The sequence below is a fragment of the Rhinolophus sinicus genome, chromosome 17 (genome assembly GCF_057876585.1).
Source record: "Rhinolophus sinicus isolate RSI-liver-muscle chromosome 17, RSI-T2T, whole genome shotgun sequence".
NCBI lineage: Eukaryota > Metazoa > Chordata > Mammalia > Chiroptera > Rhinolophidae > Rhinolophus > Rhinolophus sinicus.
Genome location: NC_142517.1, coordinates 75,625,414 through 75,642,679, shown reverse-complemented (window position 1 = coordinate 75,642,679; position 17,266 = coordinate 75,625,414). Strand labels below are relative to the sequence as shown.

At 34.2% G+C, this 17,266-nt stretch overlaps 1 protein-coding gene across 9 annotated transcripts in view; it reads right to left on the bottom strand.

Annotated features, from left to right (window-relative positions):
• Positions 1 to 17,266, bottom strand: part of CBLB (Cbl proto-oncogene B) — a 211,509-nt gene that overhangs the window by 49,956 nt on the left and 144,287 nt on the right. For all 9 annotated transcript variants that reach the window (XM_019742950.3, XM_019742954.3, XM_074332483.2 and 6 more), the window contains 3 exons: positions 11,455 to 11,640; positions 9,540 to 9,905; positions 459 to 553 (listed from right to left, as the gene is read on the bottom strand). In XM_019742950.3, the coding sequence (XP_019598509.1) occupies positions 459 to 553; positions 9,540 to 9,905; positions 11,455 to 11,640 (647 nt within the window). The remainder of the gene's footprint in view (positions 1 to 458; positions 554 to 9,539; positions 9,906 to 11,454; positions 11,641 to 17,266) is intronic.

Below are 17,266 nucleotides of genomic sequence, written 5' to 3'. Positions count from 1 at the left end.
AATATGAAAAACGTCAAAAGAACAATCAACAGGACTTTGTGGCTAAATGGATTTGAGAAATGAGAAAAGTGGAAGAAACAAAGATTATCTTCTGATGTCAAACTGGGTAGTTGGGAAAAATGTGACATCTTCAACGAAGAGCGCTAAACTGGAAGGACGAGCTTGTTTGCCATGTGCTACTCTATCCTCTTCCTGGAAACAGGGAAGACTAAGCTTTATCACCCTGTTGCTCTATGTGTCATCTCAGAGTTCAGGTAAGTCTCATGGATGCTGTGGTTACTGGTCAAGAATCAGGAAGGATCTTGATTTCTGGTACTTCACTTTATAAACCTGGCTGCATCATTTTTATTGATGCATTTCTATTCACCCTGCACTTTTTTTGTGCTGAGAACCTCAACACTACTATTTATGAGATCTTTATGCACAGACAAATGTTCTCCAAATTCAACAAAACTCACTTGATAGTTGGAAGAAGGGTGGTAGCTGGAGGAGGAGGAGAAAGCCGAGGAGGAACATCATATTCTTCACTTCCCAGGTGACCATTGGAAAAGACCTGAAAAGCAATCAAAGGGTTAGTTTCCAATTTGATTATTGGAGGATCGTAACACAATGGCAGCTTTTAAAACATCTATGAATTTTGAAAATAATATTTAATATCAGTTTAGTTTTTTTAATTAAAGCTTATTGGGGTGACAAGTTACAAAGGTTTCAGGTGTACAGTTCTGTATTACATCATCTATATATCACATTGTGTGTTCACCACCCAGAGTCAGTTCTTCCATCACCATATATTTGATCCCATTTACCCTCATCTACCACCCCCCTCTATTAAATATTGTTTGATTTACTTAAGAATCAGTAGTATCATACTCATTATTCGCAACCACCAAAAGTAGTAGCCAGGTATATGAAAGAAATACAATACAACATGATTCTTAAACTTACTGAGAGGGAATGCTAAATTTCTATAAATCAGATATAGATAGGTGGGCAAGTAAATACTAAAACTCTCCAAACATGATCAGTTTTTACTGAAAAGTTAAGAGTTCTCTGTAAGGATTCAGTAAAGAAAAAAGCTGCACTAGTGGGATTCTTATCTTAGTTCGTACTAAATAAAAGTGTTCTAAATTATGCCTCTTTGGGGTTAACACAACATTTTAAAACTTCTCAATGAAACAGTACATGAGTATAGTCAGAAATGTCTTTATTCTTTCAAGCTTCAGCACTACTGGTAACTAGAGACATGTCCTGGTTTTCTTATACAAAGTGCAGGTAATCATCTGATACATAGTTTTCAGTATGTAAACAACACAAAACAAAATTGTCACCTTGCTCATAAGGTACCATAGAGAGCCAGGGTATAATTACTCAGAATTCGGACATTCTGATTTCCAGGATGCTGTTACCATGTTTCCCCGAAAATAAGACCAGGTCTTATATTAATTTTTGCTCCACTAGGGCTTATTTTCAGGGGATGTCTGATTTTTTTCATGTACAACAATCTACATTTATTCAATTACAGTCATGTCATCTTCTTCTGGAACATTGTCATAATATACTAAATGCGTCCATCTGGCTGACGATCTTAACTGGGGCTTATTTTCGGCGTAGGTCTTATTTTTGGGGAAACACGGTATGTTGTACCAACTGTCTGAACGACTGCTCTTTATTAATCCAACAACTTAAAATTAAAGCAACTTACAAAAAAGAGAGAAGAACTTTGCAAAGACATATTCACAAAAAAAGATTAAATATACTTTAAGATCTTTCAGGAATCTTTAGAGTTTTATCATTAGCCTCTTTCCCAAACTCTCACTAATTAATATTTAAAAGGCGCAGACTGATGTGGGGGCAAAAAGGGGCAATGTAATGTAACTTGAATAGTCCTAGATAACCCAATCAATAACCTACCAATTTCTTGTTTTTCCCCCTTCATATTTCTAAAATGGTGCTGAAGCTTTAGAATGCAAAATTGAAAAGGCCATATCCTTTTCTTTCACCTTAAAATAAGAAAATGAACATGTTTAAAAGATACACTTAAAGTATATCAGTACTTGCATTTCAAAGCTACAGAATCTAAATTTTATAGCACTGAAGTTTCACTCTAAAAACTAATTCCTGTACTGAAGTTCAAATTTCTTTTTCATATCTTTCCTTATTAGAGTCAATATACCATAGTTACATTATGACAAGATATATCTTTAAATGAAATTATTTTATCACAGGCTTCTGACTATGAACCAAATAACAGAACAAGGCACAGTTTTTTGAACTTTGCTAGAGAAAATTTCTAAGTAGATACATCATTGCTAAGTTCAATAGAAACCTTTAACATAAAAAAATTCCTTTCAAACAAATATATATATATCAAACCACAAATGCTCATTGTGATAATGAGTATTTAAAATCACCCTTAACTGGAGTCCTGTGAATGCTGCCAGAATGGGTACAAAGTAAGATTTTTTCTCAATCAAATCTCCTTGATGTTTCAGTCACAGATACGAGTATGTTTAAAATTCATTCTGGAAAATGTAATATGGATTTTATATGCAATCATTTGTTTTATTAGGAGAAAGTATCTATTATCTTGTTGACACCTAATAAAATTTCAGCAGTTATAAAAGGGAGATATGGAAATAACAGTTTCTGTTATACTGGCTCTCATGTAACAATAAGCCAACCATAATTTTATTCTCAGAACATTGTGAACTTATGAGAAAAGGAATATCAATATATTCAAACATTAATAATAAAAATGCTTTCACCTTGCACATTAGGTAAATGAAAGAATAAAGATATTAATAAGAGCGTTTTTGTGTACCTCCATTAAATCTCGGCAAGTCACACAGGCAACAGAGTCTATCATCATTAAAACCATGGAGCACAGTTAATGATGCAGTTTATTTACCCTTTAGGAGAGCAATAACCCCAAGAAAGTTAAGTGACTTGTCCTAATTATTAATACGCTTTCAAATGCAAGCAGCATTTTCTCTGCTTTAGACACGCTGTTAACACATAGAACCTCTACTATTTCTCCTGCCTCTGAAAAGCCAGTGTGTCTTTCCTGAAACATTCATTTGGTGGTTGGCATGAACTGATACTTTGCTTATGTTCTGTGTAGTTATGTGAGCAGTCATGCCACACTGAGTCTCTTTTGGCACAAGGACTCTGATTTCCTCATTTTATTGGACATTCCTTCAGTGCTTTCCACACAGTAGGGCTGACATGAACACTGACTGCTTAGATGACCTTATTAATGGAGGTATTAACCAATGAAATGACTTTCCCTGGGTACAGCTGGAAGAAACTCATTAGTTTACTAAAATTCTCTCAGCAAATACGCAATTTGTTTAATGGCTGATCTTATATACTGCTCTAAAATATGTACTGAGGGTGAACAACATGCCTAATACCAAGCAAGTAATTCTTCATCATTTTTCCTAATAGACTAAGATTTCACATGTGTGAAAACAATAAAGGACCTAAATACGCAAGAACTAGGCAATGTTCATATTTCTGTTCATCTAAAGTGCTCATTTATATCACCTAATAGTGGTTGGATGGCAAGATTTAACATAATTTCATCCTGAATTCCATGTTCCCATCTGCGCCCATTCCGTTCAACTTAAAAACATTTTAGCTGCCTCTACCTGAGGGAGCGTCATAATTCCCAATTTTTTGAGCTAAAAATAAATATTTTATTTTCTCTGGAATCCTGAAGAGCTTGTCTGCAAATAGGGGAAAACTGTAGCTGCCCAAGTGTGTATCGACTGAAGGTCACACTGAAATCGAACTAAATAAAATCATGCCTTCTTTAGCCCACAACTAAGGAAACATCTTTCCCTTCTGCCTTCCTAGCTCACTGCCCCAAATCTACCACATTTCCACTGAACATGCTATCAACTTAAGAATTCTGATCTTATCATTCCTGTGCCAAAAAAATTTTAAAAGCTCTTTCCTGCCTAACAAATCAAAGATAACTTTGTGTAGAATATGACACTCCATTATTGGTTTCACTCTACATTGCCATCTATTTTTATCTATCCTGCTTATTCCTTTTATATGGCTTATATTCTGTGCAAAATTGACTTCCTACACTATTCATGTTTTCCCACCTCCACACTACCCCTTCCTGTCATGGCTAAAAATCAACAAAAAAACCCACACCTACCCACCTTCTAATGTCTACAGTCAGTGACTGTCTTACATGAAGCTTTCTTTATTCTTTCCTTTTACCCTGCATCTCAATTAGAATGTTTTTTTCTTCTTCTTGGGGATTCCACAGTTTATTTTCTGGATGCTACTACTGTGTCTTATCTCTTAGTTAACGGTATACCTGTGTCACCCTCACTGTGCTTTCTTCATTTGGTATTCCCAACAGTATCCTGAGCATCCTAAGTGCTCATATAGCTAAAATAGGCTGAAGGAATAACAATACATTAGGGGAAGTTTAGACTTATGGAAGAAGTATAATCTGAGTTATAACATAATTTATTATAAATTCTAGGTTATCCTAGATTAATATTTTTTACATGCCTCGAGAGAACATTTAATCCTAATCTTGAAGTTTGAAATATTTTCTTATGGTTCCGACATTACCTAAAAATTAAGGTTAAAGCATTTGAGACCCCTGAGACATGGGGGTGGGGGGAGGAATGTTTCTGTGATAATCTTGGCACAATTAAGAAAAATCTTTTTATTTATACAAAACCCCTAACACACTTCATTTCCCCCATCTCATACACGTAATCACACATATACACAACCTCAAAAATGTTGCTATAATTTGTTCTTCCACAACATCCGATTAGTAATGAAACCAGTGTACATAGAGGAATTATTTTCTAAAAGACAGCCCTTGAGATTTGTAGATAAGTTTAAGGTCGTTCATGTAAACCAGAGTCTCACCACCAGAAGAGCAAAAGCCACAATCTCAAAAAGTGTAATCATTCGATGTATTCATCTAGCCAACATCTTTATCAGATTATTGTCCACAGGTCATTTTAGAGCAATGTCACATGAAGTCATATGACAAGTCAGAGGTACTTTTTATCACAGAAGAAACAGCAGTATTTTTAATCTTTCAAGAGGAATGAATAAAGGTCGTTGGATACAATGTTAATATCTAGAAATAAGGCTATAAATTTCAAGTTTCCAATGGCATTTTAGAACATTTTAGTGCAATATTTTCATCTCAGATAATTAAAACCAATCAACAATAAGAAAAATCTAGCCAACAAAATACTTAAGGAACAGGTTTATAATGTGGCTAGAACCTGAGAATTTCACAGAATGAAAACAGTGCTATAGGAAAGAAATCTCCAACCAAGAAAATGAAACAAGATAAATAATCTTAATAACTCTTAGCTAGCAGATGGCATGTTGTAAGTAAAGTATAACATTAGCTATTTGATTATGGTAAGTAGGAGAGGAAGAGATGAGGAAGTAAATGAAAGTCACAGAAAATTCTTACACTTCATTTTAACAATGAATTAGAGGGCTTTTTTCCTCAGAGCTCTCTACAACTAGCAAATGGAGTAATTAGAATTTAATTTATTCTTGCTTCCCCTGCCATTTATCTACTGAAGATGCAAATAAAAAGGGCAAATGGTTCTGATGGATGATGGGAACTGGCACACTGAGAGAAGACACATGATGATGGGGAGGGAGTTGTCACTCCACGTTCAGGGTGTTTAGCTTTATGAATTTCCCTTATGGTATTCCATATGTACATTTAATTTTAATTTAAACTTTTAGTATGTATCCAAGTTTTCTTATCTTTAAAATGGGAAGGTGATACTGAATTTGAAGTATTACTTTTAATGAAAACAAGTCTAAATAACAGTTGTTATATTTGACACAAAAAATGTATTTGTTTACATTTGGAGAGACTGACGGGTTACCTGGGAAGAAAACACATCAACCTCCAAATATTTAAGGCCCCATACCCTTTAGTTTCATGATGCTTTTTTTTTAAACTGCACACTGGGTATGGAAGGTGAGACTACACTGTAACTTCTACCAGTTTCATTAAAAATGAGTCTTTTTTGAATCCAAATAATTTCCCCTTCTTTTTCATCCCCTGTCCTTTGTCATACACTCTTATTGTATGCCATCTACCTATAGAAACTATTACTCTTCTAAAGAGAAAAAAAAAATCCTATTTTAAACAACAAAATTACATTCTACCTTTGGCTAAAGGCCAGTGTTGGAAAACATACATAAAACCATCTGTACTCCTGTATTGTGGATGTCCTCTTGTCCCACCCTTTCCTGCCCCATCCTTGCCCACCCCCAACCCCAACATGCAAACACTCTTTCACCTCTATCATCAGATTTAGTATTATAAAAATAGCAAGCAAGTTATTGAGTGCTTACCAAATATTCACTAGGAACTATGCTAACTAAGAGGAGAGAGGAAGGGGAGAGAGAGATGAGTTTGGTTTAAGAGGAAAAAAAGGGCAACTATTTTGAATGAAAATGTCAACTATTACAATTTATGCTGAAACTCCGTGTCTAGTTGTTATTTCTGGTTTTATTCCAAAACGAAACCAGAATGGAGGGGTAGGGGGATTTAGATATTTGGAGAGTATTTTCCTAGATAGCAGGTACTATAATTATCCCATTTCAAAAAGTAAGGAGTTGGGGCAAAGATGTAGTAAGTTGCTGGCATCCACAGAGCCAGTCAATTCTAGAGCCGGAAGTAAAATTGAGGTCTGATTCCAGAGACTAGCTGATATGTGTTGATAAGATTTTTAGTTCTGTTAAAATGCAGGCTATCAGGTTGGCTTTATTTTACTTCTGCCTGAAGAATTTCAATGGTTCTATTCTACGAATGTATATTATTAAATTTGAAAGGGGAGAGAACATTGGGATTCTGATTATCCCGAACACCAGGAGTCTTGCATATAGAAAGTGGTTAAAAATATGTGGTTAAATACACGTGGATTGAGGAAGTACAATGAAGTAAGGTGAGACGCCAACTCCAACCCAGGATCACAGAAACAGAACTAGAGGATCCTAGATAGACTCAGTCTCTGTCAGTTGTCAGCTGAAGCCAGCCTCTTAAGTCTCCCAACAGTGAAATAAAAACAGGATTTAGGCTTTTTCTACTTTATGTAAGTTGTGACATACCCTGTGGTTTACTGAAGTGGAACCATTCTTACTTCATACAGATAATACAAGAGGAGGAAATGTGGTTTGTTTTATAGTTTTACAGTATTTACTACATTAATTATATATAAATCCTTCCTTAAAATCCACCTTAGATGTCAAACAAGATTGAAATTTGAAATCTTAGAAGTCTAATTTTGTTTGAAATGCTAAATCTAGTTGTCACATGAAATTCACTTTGAGAACATCACTGCAATATTAATATACACAGCATATGAGATTAGACCTTAAAGAATCTTAATGAGGATTATTTAGATAGAACTAAATAAGAGTAAAATCCAGCTTTGAGTAAGAGAGAAATTTTACAATTGTCTCCATGTTCTCTGGGATACTGGTATGTATCAATGATTAGAACATAGAGATACACATGGAAAACATTTAAAGCAATCTTTATAACTGAAGTCAGTATTAATATTTCATACCTATAATAAAAATATCATGCCTATAACCTAAGAAATTATAACCTTGATTTTTGAAACTGTAGCCTTCCATACAAAAATTAACAGGCAGCATTCTAGGGTTTAGAAGAGCAGGTTATATCAGTGCTAAACCCATGTTAACATAGTATCTAAAATAAACTTGAAACGAGAGGTTTTCAATGAATTGGCGGAGGTAATTATTACATTTTAAGTATTTCTGAAGTCAATTCAGGAAATAAATTGTAACATGCTGTTAAGATATAATTAGTCAATTCATGTTAGAGATCACTTCAACACTCTCATGTGTGGTCATGTAGGAATGAAAAGTAATAGATACTAAAGGGAAAAAAAAAAGATTGGCAGGTTCCTCCAATCGGGTGGTGGAAACATTCTTTTGAGGATAAGCTCTCCATTTTCAGAAAGCTTCACAGAGATGCTTTTATACGTGCTTTCTCTTCCATTTGCATCGTATTTAGATGACCTTGGAGGAAACCTTTAGAGATGTTCATATTTATAACAGATGAGAGACTGACGGTATACCAAGGACAGTCACTGGCAGAGAGCAATGGCAAACCACCACCACTCTTGCCTTTTGTGCTGGATGCCATGCTAGACTGTTGTGACTTTTCCTATGCTGGCTACCCCAGAACAGCATGGAGGTGAAATATCATTACATGAAGTTTTCATCATCACTTTACTTTCACACACATACACACCCAGGAGTTGAAAACATGTCACATTTCACACTTGTTTGTTTCTTGAATGTATTATGGGGTGAATTCACCAACTGCAATCCATTATTTTGAAGGAAGAAGTTACTTCCTTAAAATATCAATTTAAGAGCAATAGAGATGGGACCATCTTAATATTAAAGGCTTCAAAAGAGGCAAGCCTCCTTTAGCTGAGGGAAGATGGCACTTATCTGATCATAGAGCCAAAAGTATCACAGACACAAATACCAGAACTGTGTTTTCCCGGAAATAAGACCTAGCGGGACCATCAGCTCTAACACGTCTTTTGGAGCAAAAATTAATATAAGACCCAGTCTTATTTTAATATAATATAAGACTGGGTCTTATATAAGACCAGATATAATATAATATAATGCAATATAATATACAATATAATCAATATAATACAATATAAAATACAATATAATACCAGGTGTAATATAACATAATACAATATAATAATCAGGTCTTAATCTAATTTTGGCTCCAAAAGACACATTAGAGCTGATGGTCTGGCTAGGTCTTATTTTCGGGGAAACACGGTATAAGTCATTCTGCCAAGGGCTTACTAAGAGTTCTAAACTCAATGATTTCTGTTGCTGCCTCTTTGGTCCTGTAAGCTTAAATTATTTCCTGGACATATACATGATAGTGGTGACATCCTTCAAGAACTCAACATGTGTGACCGTCTCTTTCAGTTTTATGGAGAAATAGCTTGCTTCATAAGAAGTGAACTGGACTTGGTGTTTTTACATATGTGAGAAGTTTATTTTACCTGGTTGCACAAGGTATACTGTCCTAGACAGCAATCCCAATACTGATATACTACAATTAAAGAACTTTTTTTCAAATTAGATAGAACTAGGAGAGTTATTAAAAAACAAAAACAAAAACAAACAAAAGAAAACAGTACTGATTCTCCCACCATTTATTAACAGGAAAAAATTTTGGCAGATGAAATAAGGGAAGGTGAAATAAATCTGAGAAATTGTCTAGTGTCTTCACATTAATATTAAATCATTACTTAGAACCATTTTTTTTCCTTGTTTTAAATTCAAGTTTTAATGAGCTTCTGATTATTTACAACTTCGAGATAATTAAAGACCTGCAGGGAAGTACCACAGTAGACAGAAAAAACACTGCCCAACCTTTTATACCACCTCCTATGCGAGGAGTTTAAGCAGATTGTTTAGCTTCTGCTTTGCCTATTTCTTACCTTGGATCCTTCTAAAGGCAAATCACGACGTATGTGTTTCCGCATAAGCACTGGTTCAGAGCCCATTCTGTTGTGCCTTCCGTTGACATTTGAACTTGCTGTGATTCCAGGCTTCGGAGAGCCATCCCCTAAGAGTCGACATCCTACCGACTGATTAGTCCCAAATATATCCCGTGGGCACCAGCCTTCCAGAGGCATTGGCTGGTCTCTGGAAGGCACACTCTCCACGTGATGGAAGTGACGACTCAGTCTATTGTCAGGTGGGATTGGGGGCGGTCTCTCAGGTGGAGGGGGAGGAGGATCTCTTAAGGGAGGAGGTGGTGCCGGAAGTGGTTTATCTTGTTTTCTCACCATGCAAGGAGAAGACTAAGGAGACATAAGAGGGGGGGAGAAAAAACCCTCAAAAGTTTTATCACGCACTGAAATGATTTCCAGACTAGTACATTACTGCTTTTGTTTTCTAAGCAATAATGGAGCTTTATTAGATTCCTATGCCATCTTTTCATAAGTTCCTTTTTATCACCAGTTAATGAAATTTTAAAAAGTTAATGGAATATTGCACTAGAAGTTGTCTGTAGAAATGAATATATAAATTCAAATGTTAGACTTATAAGGACTATACAGGAAACAGTAGCAGAATACCAAAATTATACGATGATTTTGACTGGTTTATATGAAAATAATACTGAGACATTAATTAAGTTATTTGCATGTTTCTATGATTTAAGAGAGATAGAAGAAACTAATCAAAGTTGTTCTACTTTTTAAAGAGCAACTTGATTTGTATTATCTCTGGAAGATTGAGTGCTGGTTTTGCTACTTTTGCATTCGCTTCTGCAATATGAAGCAACTGATAAGGGGCATATTTGCTCTGGTTCTTTGTTTTATCAATTACTACCAGAATAGTGAAAAATCACAACTAATAGAGCAGCATTATTTACAGACCTTACTTAATTTTGTGAATCCTTAAAATGAAAAAAAAAACAAAAAACAGTTTGATTCTTACATGTAGATATGAAGATAGTGTATGCTCCTGAATTAAATCTATGTGACTTGCACGGCTTTTATTTTTATATACTTGGTTAATCTGATGAATGATTTGTGCTTTTGTTAGAAAATATTAGAAAAGGAATGTGATGTGTGTTTACATAATTCTGCCTAAATAACATCCCAAAACTCTTAATATGATCTTAAAACCAAGTTAACGGTAATGTAGAAAAATCAAATACTACTAAACTATTGTGCCTCCAACTAATACTAGTGTGTAAAGCATATTACCAAATGGAATTAATTTTTCAAATCTTGTATTTAATAAAGCAAAATATGCCCTTATCCAATTTGGGGGAAAAAATCTGCACAGAACTAAAACTGTGGGCTTAGGTTTACAGTTAAAATTTTGTCTTTAATATTAAACAGTAATGTAATTACTCTGCAAATATTGTAATTAATTGCTTCAGGTATAAAAAGTACATTTACTTCTCTCTTCTGGGTCACCTTGAAACATGGGTGATGATTTATCACACCTTAAGCCTTTATGCAAATAAACTCCCATCACATTTTTCTTGTCATGACACTATGAAAACGACGGTAAAATATCATTTGATAGAGTATTTTAATACATATAATGACCTTTTAAATCCATTTTACAGAATAACTGTACCTACTCTGCTATTTATTTTAGCAAATCAGTGGGCTGTTACAGACATGAGCTCTCTCTCAATAATTATGTAACATTTGTAGTAATACAGCAAGGAATATGATAGTAGGCTCACCATCAACGAAGTGAGAAACCTATCAAAGCTGTTCAGAAACAATTAAGAGCACAAGAAATAAGAGAATAAATGTAAAAGAACCTGAGCTATCAATAATTGTCATATAAAATTATTACCTGGTATTTGTAATAAAATCTATTTACCTTTGGTGAGCCCGTTGGGCTGCCACAGGGAGACCGAACTATGCCTTTCTGAATTAGATCCAGGCGAGGAGGCACAGGTGGCAGACTTAGATGTGGGATCTGGAGAGGGTCTGTCTGTGGCTTTCTTCTCTGTGCAAGGGGAGAGGACCCTGGTGATGTAACGGGTGAGTTCTGCCTTTCAGTGCACTAGAACAGAAACAGATAAAGATGCTGTTTATTGGATGTGTAAAGTGTATGCCTTTCAGCTGTTAAGGAAGACATTTGGTTTGGAAAAGGTATCTGCCATTGAATATCTATTGAAATAAATTCACCCTCTGGTAACCACTAAGCTATTGTCTGTGTTTATGAGTTTTTGTTTCTTCGTTTGTCCTGTTCTTTTGTTGCTTTCAGTTTTATATCCGACATATGAGTGAAATCATATGGTTCTTGACTTTTTCTGACTTACTTCGCTCAGCATAACAATCTCAAGATCCATCCATGTTGTTGCAAATGGTACAATTTCATCTTTTCTTATGGCAGAATAGCATTCCATTGTGCATATATACCACATATTCTTTATCTAATTATCTATCGAAGGACAGAGGGTAAGCAGGGAAGAGGGTGGTAGATGAAGGTAAAGGGGATCCAAAATATGGTGATGGAAAGAGAACTGACTGGGTGGTGAACAAACAATGTAATATATAGATAATGTAATACAGAATTGTACACCTGAAATCTATGTAACTTTACTAACAATTGTCACCCCAATAAACTTTAATTAAAAAAAAATAAAGAAAGAAACTCACTTAGTAAACATTGATTAACAGATGCCAAGAGCTTACATTGTCCATTAAGGGCAGTATTATGTAAAGAATAAGTGGATAAGTTTCTCCTACATATTGCAGAAAGGCCTAGGAAACAACAATAGCAAAAGCACAGTTTAAAAATCATCAAATATAGACATTCTTCTAGAAACCTGTCTACATTTTATGTGGAAACCAGAAACACACAGTGCAATAAGGCACATTGCTCTTGGTTATCTGTAGTGTGGAATCTTCTTCAGTCTTTGATTTATAGTACATTCTAGAACTTAGAAACTACTTTGTTTCATATAAAATATGCATCTAGTATATAGTCTAGTTTCCTACAAACCAATTAAATCGGACAGTGTTAAAAAAAATTGTGTATTTAAAATAAACGGTTTGATCCCAAATATGTTTTCCAAGCCTTCACATAAATTCTCAAGTTAAATGTTTTTTCTTTAAAAACAATTAACTAAATCTAAAAGAGTCTGTACTTCTGCTAAAAACTGATGTACTTCTATGCTATTACAGGTTTTTGATCTTGTCTGGTAGATAACATCAAAAAGCCAGTAACAAGTACTTCGATTTCTACGTATATAATTATTTCTACTCTGGAAGATTTCTGGAAGTTTTTGTTTTTTTTTAAATGTGAGATAACCTGATTGCTACTTGGTATAAAAGCCACACTAACTATCCCAATAGCCTAACTGGGATAAACAACACTCTGTTCTGAAGTATCAGGCAGTTTCTTTTTTCAAGACTGTTACTAGCTCTTTGGAGATCTCGGCTTCATTTTTACCCCCACTGCATCAATCTAGCATGCTGTGATATTCATGTTTCCTAATATTAGTATTTATAGACTTTTAAGCTTGTTGTTAAGCTATTTCTCCCCTAACATTACTCACCTTTTTAATAAGAGTAGTCCATGTCAACAATTGACAATTTAATTGAACTCTAGCAACAGTGAGAAAGATTTAGTCATTCTGTCTTTATCTGAGATGGGATAATAGATTTGTTTTCATATCCACACTTTGTTACATTGTGTAAGACATTTTTTTTCTAATTCACTATAGTTGGGGTTTGTCTGATGCTTTTCTCATAATAAGACTGGGGTTGTTGGTTTTCGGAAGGAAGACCACAGAGGTGAAGTCCACATCATATCAAGGGTCCATACCATCAATATGATTCATCACTGTTGATACTGACCTGGCTGAGGTATTAGCTGTCAAGTTTTCTTCACTGTAAAGTTACCATCATTTCTCCCACTTTCCCCACTGTATTCTCTGCAAGGAAGTCACCATGCATAGCCCACACTTAGGAGTGAAGCGTTAAGCTTCCCCATGTAAAGGGGTTTTTACATAAAGTTGAATGGCTAAACAGAAGCTTCTAGACCATACTTCAGATATGCCTGAATAATGTCACATTATTAAACTCTCAAGACTTTGTCTCTCTCAACTGAAGCCAAATAAATTTAAAATAGGACAATACATTTAGACATAATTTTAAGACAAATTTAAGAATCTTTTCTTTTTAGTAATTCATGATTCTTTTTTCTATCTCTTACCTATGATAAAGCAAAATTTTTTCAATTGTTACTAAATTGAAGAAGGAAAAAGTAGAAACTCTGTATCATAAAGTGATTTTAACGGAACCAGTGATTCTTAACAAAATAATAATTTGACCCCAAAAGTGATGAGGCCTCACACGGTCATGAATTTGAACCTTATGGAGTTAAACCAATATGAAAATGGTCATAGACTGAACAGGAAGAATTCCTGACCTAAAGCTATGTGTACCACAGTATCACAACGTTTCAAATCAGGAGATGTCACTGGATATCTAATTCTCTACAATTCCCATTAGGATAAATTACATTCTTTGAGAACTAGCAAAACATACCTGATAAAAATGGTTGACCTGGTTATCATCCTTCACAAAAAAGACTCAAGAAGCAAAGCTTATCTATCCACACAATTCCTATCCCAGACAAAATTTTTGTATATATATAGAGAGACTACATAGTACTTCATTAACTTTGTGACTTACAGAGAAATTTTTCAGTGCTAGGAGCACACACTTAAAGACAGCTTGCTCAACAAGACCTATGTTTCTCCAAGCACTTTTCTTCCACTACTATCTTCCTGCTTTCCTCACTACCTGAAACAGGAAAGAGAATTCTGACAGAGCCAACAGCCCACCATCACCACCATCCAAACTTGACTTCCAATTTCATTGCTATTATTTAAGCAGTTACCAAATTCCTAGTATAATTAAGTAATGGGATGGATTTTATTTGAAATTGGTGAGTTGTTAGATATGGAAAGGGCATGATGAAAATCCTCAAGACAGACATCCAAACCAAAGTGTGTGGTGGAGCAATATTACCTTAAACTTCTAGATACTTCCAGACAAGCACACTAACAGCTTTGTGAATGTAACTGGAAGCAGACCTTGCTTAGCACAATTCATACTGCATTCTCAAGGTGATTACAGACTATACATTTGAACCCTAATTCATTTTGAAGCATGACAGTATCTGTAAGTTGGCTCAGGTAGAAGGATTTTACGGAGGACATATTTGTATATGAAGGAACAAAAATCGTTTTATCTTTATTGATTGTATGGACTAAATTTACCATAACTTATTCATTTCCCTGAGTTCTCCTAAATTATAGTAAAATCTCCATGTAAGAGTAGATAACAATGCCCTTTCAATAGCGATGCATTACCCTTGGTTGAACCCTTTGCTATCTCTATGAATAATTCCGCAATTAGAGTACTGAAACTTTGCATTAATTTTTATTGCTGGTAAAAGTCAATGCCAACTATGAACATCTGTAAACACTGTAAGTAGATGGTTTTAGTAGATGGTCACATAAAAGGTCACTTTTAATTTATTTGAATAAGTACCATTTTTCTCTTTTCTATTTGAAAGTCTAAGAAAAGAAGCCTAACACAATGCTGCACATCCCAGCTCATAATTAAATTTTTGGATGAGACATTAAAAATTCACGGCATCAAAATTTATCAGCTCAACTTACAGAAAATAGACAGTTGGCCATTTTTTTCTCTTCTGAAAATAAAGAGAAGCAAAATAGATTGATTTAATATAGATCTAAATTATTTCTTCTTTAAACTATACCTCTGTCTCTATATAATATTTGGATATTTAATGATTTTTTAATTAAAGTTTACTGGGGTGACAACTGTTAATAAAGTTACATATTTCCAGGTGTACAATTCTGTATTACATCATCTATAAATCCCATTGTGTGTTCACCACCCAGTCAGTTCTCCTTCCATCACCATATATTGGTTCCTAATGGTTTTTTAAAGAACTTTAATTTCTAGAGTATCACAACTTTCCTGTTACAGGTAGTCATCAGTTGCAACAAATGTCCCTAAAGCAGAGATGGACAAAAGTGATGTGGCCAGTCATCGTTAGTCTACTGATTTTTATTATTCCCTACATATATTCCACAAACATCTCCCTCAGCCCTTCTCTCTGCCTTCTCCTTCCACAGATCTAATCCTTATCCCAAGATCACTCATGCCATTTATCTTTCTCTACTTCTGATAGGTGATAAAGGGAGTTACTAGGGAAAAACAACAATAAACAACAAATCTGGAACAATCCTCAGATTTAAATTCTAAGACTGTAAACTATGGTAACTTAATCACCTCTTAGTGATGTGTCCAGTATGCCTCATAATTACTACCATTTCTGTTCTGTGTTAATATGCAGATTTAAGATATATACACAAAATATCTTGAATAGAAAAGTAGGAAAGCATTAGTTGAAATCTCAACTAGTAACAGATATTTTGTTGATAGGGATACACTTGATTGGAATATGTGAATTTCAAGTGTGGCGGACAAAGTTCTAATGTAAATTGATTATAAAAAAAATGAGGATTTAAAAAACAACCGTATAATTAAATTTATAATCTAATTTTATATGCACATATCCTATTTAATATTTAAATTTCAGCTAGAACTTTAAAACGCCATGAAGTCTTACACAAATCACCACCTGTTGCTATTGTTTCCTGTAGATTATAGAATAAGGTTAATCCATTCCATGGAGACTTTATGGGTTAATAAAATTAAATGAAGTATGATAAAATAAAAGCTGATATAAAACACTTAATTTTTATTCAGATGATATAGCTAGAAATAGTGACTATTTTGATACAGAAGTGACAGATGCAATCTGTTACATCTCCAGTCAAAGCTTGCTCATCTTCACTACCAGAAGATAACTCTATCAGAGATATCTTTAAACAAAATATTCCTACCCTTCTTATTTATTTTTTTTCTGTCGTCCACAATTCTTCTCACTATCAGGCCTACACAAATCAATAGTAACAAAATCAAATTTCTAAACAGGTATCTGTAGACTAAATTCTTAACAATGTGTTCAAAAGTCAAACAGAAATGCCACTTGGATTATTTGCTGTTATTAACACTAACCATTAGCACAACAATCTAGAATTGAAACTAATATTTCTATTTTTCCATATTGCTCTACAGAGTGTCTCAAATACAGAAATAACAAATACTAAGAGGAGAGTAGTTTAAGAGTAAGAGTAGGTTCATGAATTTAGGGGTATGCATGTTAGCAAACTGTTTACCATAATAAATGAGTTTTAGTGGTTTGGGCTCTACTCTCCTATCTTTTCAATTGTGTTTTCATTTCAATTTTTTCGACTCATTATTAAGAACATAATTTCATTTCATACAATTGTGGAATTATAGGAAAATATAAAGATGTTTTGAAAACACCTACACACAGCCATTGGTGATGATTCCTTTACAAACAAACAATTTTTAATCTACTCTTCATTCGTTAATATTATATCAAAAGAATCTAAACATTCTTCATAAATGTAATTCTAAAGGGTGAGTTATATGGACATGTTAATATTTACATAACTATTGCCATGCTATGAACCCTTGTGTTGTTCTAAAGTTTTCTCTATTACAAAGTGGTAACACAAAGAAGTCTTCGACCTTGTACATTTTAATTT